The sequence below is a fragment of the Monodon monoceros genome, unplaced genomic scaffold (assembly GCF_005190385.1).
Source record: "Monodon monoceros isolate NGI ecotype Baffin Bay Population unplaced genomic scaffold, NGI_Narwhal_1 Super_Scaffold_1, whole genome shotgun sequence".
Taxonomy (NCBI): Eukaryota; Metazoa; Chordata; class Mammalia; order Artiodactyla; family Monodontidae; genus Monodon; species Monodon monoceros.
In genome coordinates this window covers 60,869,522-60,879,576 of record NW_021703765.1, presented here as the reverse complement: position 1 = coordinate 60,879,576, position 10,055 = coordinate 60,869,522, and the positions used below count along the sequence as shown (strand labels likewise).

Below are 10,055 nucleotides of genomic sequence, written 5' to 3'. Positions count from 1 at the left end.
GTCAGACAGCTGGCCAGGACTTCTGCTGAAGGCCTTCTCTGGACCTCTGAAAAGTTACTGTGTGGCTCACAGGACAGAGCAGCAGACAGCCTGGCTTCTGCCCCAGCTGTCACTTCCTGGCTGTGGGATAGGTTCCTTCACCACCACCGCCACCACCCCACCGTGCCTCAGTTTCCCAATCTATAAACTGGCATAATAACAGTGACCTAACTCTCAGGTGCTTGGAGGGCTCAACCAGTTACTGTGTGCGAGGTTAGAACCCCGCTGGGCAGGGGCCTCCATGAACGGCAGGTACCATTAGGGGGGCAACACACAGTCTCATGCTTCTCCTCCCACCTCACACACCCTTCCTCAAGCTCCCTTGCTGACTCCACTCTGGTGTCAGTGAGGACTCTGGACTTCAAGTGACAGAACCTGCGGACTCAACTGTCATAAGAGTCCTGACACCAGGACTGCCCAGGATCTGTTAATCTGGAAGCTCTGTGAAGGAGCCACCACATCTGTGAGTGGGCCACCTCATGGTCGCAAGATGGCTGCCACTGCCCCAGAGCTCCCATCTCTTCCTACGTGTCCCTTTGGGTGACCCTGGAAACCTCTCCCAGCCAACTTCCCTCGCAGAACCATGTGCTCACCATTAGATCAGAGAGGCACCTGGGGGCCGACTACCCATTGAAGTCAGTTCCTCAAGGATGGGGGCTACAGGGTCAGTGGTCATAAAGGCTGGGCCCTGGTTGCTCCTTTATCCCTCCCCATTTCTGAAGCTTCAGACACCACCTCTGTGCCAAGGACTCCCCAGCTGATACCACCAGCCTGACTTCTCCCTCTGCTCCATGTCCCATTTCAGCCACCAATGAACATCTCCCAGTCACCATGCCTGGGGCAGACTCAAGATCTCAAAATCCATCCCTTGCCTGGTATTCCCCACCTTGATAAATGGGGCGCCTACCCACCTATCCACCTTGGTAGATGCACCATCTCTCCACCTGTCCACCTTGATAAGCGGCCCACCGTGATGCATTTCAAAGATGTCAGCAAATACTTTGACACTCCTCCCTTCAGGAGGTGAAATCTAATCCCCTCTCCCTGAACGTGGGCTGGCTTAGTGACTCGCTTCTAACCACTAGGAGGCAGCAGAAGTGACACTGTGGTTTTTGAGGCCAGGTCCTACAGCTGGGTGACACAGTTTATCTCTCTCATCTTGGGATGCTTGTTCTCCGAGCTCAGCCACCACGCTGCGAGGAGGTGCCTGCAGCCACAAGGAGAGGACAGGCAGAGCAGTTCCCGCCAGCAGCTCCAGCTTAAGGACCAGCCAACAGCCAGTATGGAGCACCGCCAAGGGGTGAGTCAGCCTTCCGGTGGCTTCTGTCCCAGCCACCATCTACTGCAATCGCAGGAGACGGAAAGTGAGAACGGCGAGAGGCAACAATAGGAGGTGACTGTGGTGTCCTCAGCACTGAGTGTGAGGTGGCTGTCATGGGCTCTAGGTAACCAGACGGGTCCTGGTACTGGAATGCAATACTGCAGATACAAACCCTAAACCATGGGCACTGGCTTTGTGACCAGGCAGCGGGGGGAGTGGGAAGGAACCTGCTGAGACTGACGGTGGGTCTTAGGGAAGGTGAGGAGAATGTACTGGAAGATGGAGGGAAGGAAACCCTTGTTGTGGAGTGGCAAGAAGTTTAACAACATTGTCACCTGTCATAGAACAGGAAATAGGAAATGTACCTGGTGAGGCAGATGATGTAGCTACGGAGATGCCCAGCAGGGGTGTTGAAGGAGCTGCCTGGCTTCCTCTGGCTCCCTACAGAGGAAGGAGAAAGAGATGTTCAAAACAAAGCAGCCAGAGTTAGATTTACACCTACCGCATGTATCAGCAATTCCATCCCTGGGATTCACCCTGGAGAAATGAAAACTTGTGCTCACACAAGACGCTGCCCATGAATGTATAGAGCAGCTCTAATCACTATCGACAAAGCTTGGAAACAACTCAGACTCTCATCAGCTGGTGAATGGATGAACACGCCGGGGTCCGGGGTCCATGCACACCAGGGAGGAGCCCAGAGTGACAGCAACACGTGCAACAACAGGGATGGACCTCACACACATAGTATTTAGTAAACAACTTTCAAAAGGCTACATACTGTATGACTGCATGTATTGGACACTTTGAAAAAGGCAACATTGGAGTGATGGTGATGTAATCAGTGATTGTGGTGGGGGAGCACCCGAGGGAGTGGGGGTGGGTGCTGAGGGGAGGCTGGTTCCACTCTAGCCCAGGGGTTCTGGGGCCCCCTTTAGTGAGGTTGGGGTGCACAGCCTTCTCGGCCAAGGCAGCTCCCACCAGTGATGCTCCAGGGAAGGGGCAGCTGCAAGTCACCAGCTCACACCGCTGGGGCACTTCCTGCAGCCCTGCCACCCTCAGCCCACCCACTCTCACGTTAAGTGCACTGAAGTCAAACTCCCCAGGATTCTGGTTGGGCACATTTTCTGGATGTAAGTGGAAGGCTAGTGGGACAGGCTGCAGCTGCCATGGTCCCAAGGCTGTAACCTGGCACCATCCCCCTCTCCTTATCAGATATATAATGTACAAATATTTTCTCCGATTCTGTAGGTGGTTTCTCACTTTCTTGATAGTGTCTTTTGAAGCACAAGATGTCAAGATTTTGAATAAGTTGAATTGTTTTCTTTGGTTGCTTAAACTTCTGGTGTCATTTCTAAGAAGACATTGCCAAATCCAAGATCATGAAGATTAACCCTGATGTTTTACAGTTTTATAAACTATAAGTTTTCTAGTTTTAGCTCTTACATTGATGCATTTTGAGTTAATTTTTGTGTATGATGTTAGGTGAGGATCCAATGTCATTCTTTTGCATTTGGATATCCAGTTGTCCCAGTCCCATCTGTTGAAAAGATTATTCTTTTCCTCCTCGAATTGTTCCCCACCCTCCAGTTGCAAATCAATTGACCATAAATGTGAGGACTTACTCCTGGATTCTGAATTCTGCTCCATCGATCTATACATTTATCCTTACTGTCTTGATTACTGTAGCTTTGCAGTCAGTTTTGAGATTGGGAAGTGTGAGCTCTCTAACTTTGTTCTTTTTTTCAACATTGATTTGGCTATTCTGGTTCCCACAAACTTTCATGTGAATTTTAGGACCAGCTTATCAGTTTATTCGAAGAGACCAGCTGGAATTTTGATAGAGATTACATTGCATCTGTAGATCCATTTGGGGAGCACTGCCATGTTAACAACATTAACTCTTCCAATCCATGAACATAGGATGTCTTCCATTTATTGAGATCATCTATAATTTCTTTCAGTAATGTTTGTAATTTTCAGAGTACACATTTTTTACTTCTTTAATTTATTCTTCAGTATTTTGTTCTTTTTGATACTATTATAAATGGAATGGTTTTCTTAATTTCATTTTCAGATTGCTCACTGCAAGTGTATAGAAATACAATTGATTTTGTACATTGATCTTGTATCTTGCAACCTGCTGGATTTTATTAATGCTAATAGTTTTTTTGTGGATTCTAAAGGTTTTCTATATACAGGGTAATGTCATTTGTGAACAGAGATCTTTACTTTTTCCTTTACAACACTGGTGCCTTCTGCTTCATTTTCCTGTCTAAGTTCCCTGGCTAGAACCTCCAATAAATCACCGAACAGCAGTGGTGAGAGTGGGCACTCTCATGTTGTTCCTGCTCTTAGAGGGAAAGGATTCAGTCTTCATCATAATGTATCATGTTAGCTGTGGATTTTTTTTACAGATGCCCTTTATCAGGTGGAGGAAGTTCCCTTCTATTTCAAGTTTGTTGAGTGTTTTATCACAAAGAACTGTTGTACAATCCATCTATTTTTTTCAGGAGCTAGACTAATGAACTAAATCATGGGTTTGCTAGAGACCACCACCTGCATCCTTTAAGTCTTTAGCCATGACATTCAACTCTGCTATTCTTCCTAAGAGAAAGCATTTTTTTCATCTTGGTAGGGGGCAGTTCAGGAGCTCTCACTTACAAAATAGGTCTTACTCTAAAGATTAGAAACCACTGCGGAAGTTCTGCCAAATGTTACATATGTCTATTCCAATTATGCATTCAGAAACTGGAGAATAGCCAGTGGGTAGGTTAGGAGCCCCCCGGCGTCCCCTGTGAGATGGAGTTGGGTCAGTACTCCATTTATCGCCTGCCCTCTCTATATTCCCAATCCAACGGAGAGGCCATGATGGCACATTGGGTCCCAGGGACCAGTGTTAACATGGAGACTGTATCCAATGGCTCTGAGATGGCCTGGGTTTTCCTCTTCTCCAGCATAAAATTACCTGAGGAAAGGGACATACGTACCTTTGCAGAGGATTAGGGGCATCAAGCCTACAAACACTCTCCACAGTGTTGCCGGATCCTTCCTCACGGGAGGAGACTTCAGCAGACGAGGTCTGGGTCTGAGAACTGGCTGGAAATTGAGCAAGGGATCGTGACACTCCTTTGGGTCTGGTGATTTCAGTCTTTTGCTCTTCTATTATTTTATTTTTTAATGTGGTAAAAAATACATAGCATAGAATTGACCGTTTTAACCATGTTTAAGTGTACATTCACAATGTTGTAAGTCATCATCATTATCATCTCAAGAACTTTCCCATCATCCCAAACAGAAACCCTGTACCCATTAAACGCTAGCTCCCCATTTCCTCCTACCCTCAGCCCCTGACAACCAGGGGTTATGGCTGAGTACCATTGCATGTATACATCACTTTTAAAATCCATTCATCCGTCAGTGGACATTTGGGTTGTTCCTACCTTCTGACTGTTGTGCATAGTGCTGCTGTGAACATGGGTGTATAAGTATCCGCTCGAGTCCCTGCTTTCACTTATTTAGGGTAGATACTTAGGAATGGAATTGCTGGATCGCATGATAATTGTATGTTTAACTTTTGAGAAACTGCCAAACTGTTCTCCATAGCAGCAGTACCATCTTACATTCCCACCAGCAAAGCACAAGAATTCCAATCTCTCCACATCTTCACCACCATTTGTTATTTTCCCTTTAAAAAAAAAAAAAAATTTGTAGTCATCCTAATGGATGTGAAGTGGTAGCTTATGTTTTTGTTTTGTTTTGGTATTTTGGCAGCACGTGGGATGGTTCCCCAACCAGGGATCAAACCCGGGCCTCCGCAGTGAAAGTGCTGAATCCTAACCACTAGGCCACCAGGGAACTTCCCGGTAGCTTATGGTTTTGATTTACATTTCCTTAGTGACTAGTTATGTTGAGCATCTTTTCATGTGCCTATTGGCCCTTTGTAGAACATACTTTTTTGGGGGAAATACAATCCAAACTTGCTGATTTCATGTATTAATTTATAGACCTCAATTTGATTTTGTATATACTTTAAGGTTTTCTATGTAAATGACGATATCACATGAACATATTATCTGCTAGTGTTACTTCTTCATCTACAATCTTTATGGCTTTCATTCTTTTCTTCCTTTCTTTTTTTCGGCACAGCATGGCTTGCAGGATCTTGGTTCCCTGACCAGGGATTGAACGTGGGCCCCGGCAGTGAAAGTGCTGAGTCCTAAGCACTGGACCGCCAGGGAATTTCCAGGCTTTCATTTCTTTTTCTTGTGTTATTGAAATGTCTAGACCTCCAGTAGATCATTGAATAAAAATTGAGACATCAAACATCTTTGCCTTGCTTCCAGTCTTAGAGAGAAACAACTCAGTCTTTAAGCCCTAAGTATGATGATAGATGTAGGTCTTTCATAGATGCAGCAAAGGTTATATCTTTCATAGATGAAGGAAAACCCATCCCCTTGCTTTTCCCAGTTTCTCAAGGCTCATAGCCTGTTCCTCCATCTTCAAAGACGGCAACAGTAGGTCAGGTCTTTCTGACCATTGTATCATTCTGACCTCTTCTCCCCCGCTTCCACTTTTAAGGGCCCTCATGATTACATTGGACCCACCAGAAATAATCTCCTTATCTCAAGATGATAAACTTAATCACAATTGCAAAGTCTCTTTTGCTATGTAAGGTAACATATTCACAGATTCTGGGGCTCAGGATGTAGACATCTTCGAGGGGACCATTATTATGCCTAGCACAGTTTGATCCCTGGTCGGGGAACTAAGATCCCATATGCCACGCAGCATGGTCAAAACAAACAAACAAACAAAAACTAAAAAAAAAAACAACAAAAAAAAACCGGTATCTAGTAATTTAGATAAGCCTCAAAACATATTTAAAATGAGTGAGCAGAGTTACACTTCTCTTAATGGTAGAGTCACTTGCTTTGGACTAATCCTCCTATGGATAACAATGATAAACTCTGAACAATATATTTTTTAAAAAACTGAAAACACTGGATATGAACAGGTAGAAACTAGGAGGGTCAACACTTGTACCAACACTTAGGACCTCAACATCTCTTTTTGGGGGCACACAACAGAAGCACTGGGGGACTAACCATCCCAGTTGCACACTGAGAGCCCTGCTTCCTGGGAAACTGATGAACAGGGTGACACGGGTGAGGGGTGGAGTGTTAAGCGACAAGGCATTTGGGTCCTTGGAAACCCCCACGGAAGCACTGGGGCAGACACAGGCTGCTTCAGTTTTCAACTGTCTCGAGGAAGCAGGGACCAGCATTTTAGTCCCTATGCCGGTTAGTCCTTGTCTGCTGTGTAGGTGGCTCCATCACCCAGGGCAACATTCCAAGGTGGAGGCAGCTGTGCACCATTGGTCGCCAACACTCAGAGGCGCAGGATGGGTGAGCTGACCACTGAAGGGGTCCACGACACCATCCGCTGGTCCACACCCACCCGCTGGTCCTCCTTGGTGAACGGCCTGCCTTTCCACCTCGCCACCTAGGTAAACAACACCTAGAATTCCGTTCACCTTGGTAAATGCACACCTGTCCACCCAGGTAAGTGGCCCACCCACCCATGTGCCTCCATGACACCCACCTGCCCTCAGAGCTGCCCCAGCCTCAAACTGCATGCAGTGCTGGACACTCCCCTACTGCCACCCCCAAATCTCACCAGTTCTGCCACCCCCTCAGTGCCAATGCAGATGCCGGCCACCTCGGCCCCCACAATGGCCTTTCTACATACTCCTGGCTACTCTCCTGGCCTGAGACCCTCCCCAAAGTGAGCCTGCTGTGGTGGCTCAGGTGCGCTCTGCATACAGATCCAATCACGGCACTCCCCTGCTCCAAACGCTCAGGATAAGAGGATCAGCCGCCTTATCTCCGTGCTCCCCCAGCCCCTGGACTCTGACACCTCTGTCCACCTGCCCCAGCTGGCCTCTGCCTCCTTCCTCCAGCTGCCCAGACTCTGGGTCAGCTCCGCCACTGCGCCCAGCTCGCAGCCAGCCCGGTGCTCTCAGCCCCATCCTGGGGTTCAGCGTGGCTTCTGCAGAGGGGCCTTCCCTGCGCACCCCACCTGCCCGCCGCCAGGGGTCTCAGGCCCCCTCCCCCTGCACACGCTCCCTCCACAATCCCAGTCGCTCCCGGCTGCCCTCCCTTCTGTTTCTCCGACTAAAGAGCGGACCCAGATGCTTCCAGGACTGGTCAAAGCTGGTCAGTGCCAAGAGACAGGGGCAGATGGGGGGCAGGAACTCCGGGGGGTGAGGAGGGGGCAGAGGAGCATCAGGGGCCAAGGGAATGGATCTGCAGGTAAGTCCTGAGGAACCACGGGCTTTGGACAGTCAGAGGCCGGAGCACAAGGTAGGCCCAGCAAGGTCCAAGGCCGGTTTGGGGGTTAGGTCCCATCAAGTGCGGAGGTGAGGCCAGAGGGGAGGCGGGGAGCGTGGTCCCTCGGCAGCCAGGGTGGGGGCGGGGAGAGGTCCTGGGCGCAGCTCGGGGCTGGGGAAGGCGGACTCGGGATGAAGGTGGGAAGTGGCCCCAACCCTCCCTCTCCCCGCAGCGCCCACCCGGGCCCCCTTTCCTGCCCCCTCCCCGGCGGGACAGGCGAGGCCATCAGGATTCCCCTGATTGCTTTCTTTCAAGCCGGTGCCTTTCTCAGCAGCAAACGCCCGCTAATGCCTCCTTTATCACGGAATTAGGGGATTTAGGGCCCACAACACAAAGAGGCCCTCGATAGCAGCCGTAATCAAGGGCCAATCGGCCGATCTCGAGCGGGCCCGGGAAGAAAGCGAGCGCGGGGATTAGCGCGGCGGGGCCGAGATAGCATCGCGCGGCCGCGGGCTGAGGCCGCCGGGGAGGGCCGGCCGCGCCGCGGAGAAAGGCCGGCTTAGCCGCTCGGCGCCGGGGATTCTGAAACCATTAGCGGGGATTAGCACGAGGGCTAATCTGCTTTGGCCGCTCAATTGTCAGCGGGACGCGCACGCGGGGGACCCCTCGGTGGAGCGGCCGCTGGACCTCTGCAGTCCAGGCCCCGGGCTGGTCTCGGTTTTCCCAGCGGTGACTGGGCCAAGCCCAGTCCCGAGAACCAGAGGAAGGGATGAACCCTTCGGTCCCTCAGGCCAACGGGTTATGCGTGCACCTGGCCCAGCAGGTGTGAGTGGAGCCTGGGTCTTGGCTGCAGCCTCCACCTCTGCCAGCCTCTGCGGGAGGTCAGGGCACAGCCCCTGCCTGTCCTCAGGGACCCCTTCCCTTCTCCTGGCCGGCTCCTCCCCATCCTGTTCCCCTCTGCACTCCACGTCTGGCTCTGTTCATCCCTTGTGGACTTGATGCCGGCCTACCCACTGAGCAAGGCACACACCCCTCCCCATCCCACAAGGCCAGGAAGCAGGTCGCAGACCAAGAGGATGCTGTCCGAGGCCAGGGAGGAGCCACTCCTTGCAGACCCTCCATCGCTCCCTTGGAATCCCATCCCAGGGTGTGGACCCCTAAGCCGGCTGATGTGATGCCATCTGCGGCCTCCCCAACCGCTTATTTTCAGCTCCTCATTAGGTGGGGCAGGGTGAGGACTGTGCAGACCTGGGCCTCCATAGATCCCAGAGAGGTCCTCTGTCTCTGCCTGGGTTTTCCCATCCGAGAAGTGGGGCTGACTGAGAGGAGGAAAGGTCCTGGCAGGAGGCCCACTGACCAGGGGTGCCACCTGTGTTTACTGCTGCCTTCTGGAGGGACATGCCCCAGGCCCCACTCCTTCTCCTGCGTTGGTAATGACAGGCTCCGGGAGTGGGGGACTTAGAGGGGTGTGCATGCACCATATGGTTGCCCTGGGCGCCTCTTCCATGGGGATGTGCCATGGTCACCGTGCCTTACTTGAGTCCACGACTGGAAACAGGTGGCTGGGCTGGAGATGGCCAGGCAGGCCATCAGTGGAGGACTGGGCGGCGCCATCAGTGGAGAGGCTGGTGGACCTCCTGGTCCCATCCCGCGACCCTATGTCCTTTCCCGTGGCTGAGACTGGGGACTTTAGAGCAAAAAGCTGCACGGGGAGGAAGATACAGGGGTGAGCCTCAGGCAGGTGCATCAGCAGCGCCCGTGGCAGCGTCCAGCGTGGGCGTTGGACGTTGGGGAGGGTGGGCGATGGTGGCTGCGCCGGCCGAGCGCTGACTGTTGGAGGCTGCAGACAAGGTCGGGGCACAAGCGATCCGCTCCGAGGACCTGGGTCTGACGGCAGTGAGCAGGAGGGGCCTTCAGATTGCCGGCCGAGCGCATGCGCGGGCCTGCGCCGGCCGGGCGCGCAGTGACGCCATCAGCGCGCGCCGCACGAATTCCGGGCGTGAGCAGCGCCGCTCCCCCCAGCCTCGGTTCTCTCTCTGTGAGGCCAGGACCCGAGCTCCCTGCCGGCGTCGCGGGTTCCCGCCCCGGCGAGTTCGGTTCCTCCCTCACGAGCGGGTCCGGAAAACTTCCTGAGTGTCTCCGGATCTCCGGGGCTGGGAGCTGAGTCACCCAGAAGGTCTGCGGCCTTTAGCTGACGGCACGCGGGCACAGCTTCTCCCCGCGCCCCGGCCCCGGTCGCGGATGTTTCTTTACCTCCCCGATCACAGCCCTGGGTCGGGGGGTGTTCCCTCGGGCCGCGAGGATAGTGGGCTGGAGGCGGGGCTTCAGGGTGCGGTCAGCCTGGAGGGCCGCCAGGGACAGAC

At 52.3% G+C, this 10,055-nt stretch overlaps 1 protein-coding gene across 2 annotated transcripts in view; it reads right to left on the bottom strand.

Moving 5' to 3' along the window:
• Positions 1-9,668, bottom strand: part of GSC2 (goosecoid homeobox 2) — a 12,498-nt gene extending 2,830 nt beyond the window's left edge. Inside the window, exons 1-2 of one of the 2 annotated variants that reach the window (XM_029216676.1) lie at positions 9,229-9,668; positions 1,726-1,801 (exon numbers count right to left, since the gene is read on the bottom strand). In XM_029216676.1, the coding sequence (XP_029072509.1) occupies positions 1,726-1,801; positions 9,229-9,339 (187 nt within the window). In that variant the 5' untranslated portion in view covers positions 9,340-9,668. Of the gene's footprint in view, positions 1-1,725; positions 1,802-4,803; positions 4,866-9,228 lie in introns of those variants that run through there. The other variant, XM_029216680.1, reaches the window with a different exon arrangement.
• Positions 9,669-10,055: the final 387 nt, after the last annotated feature.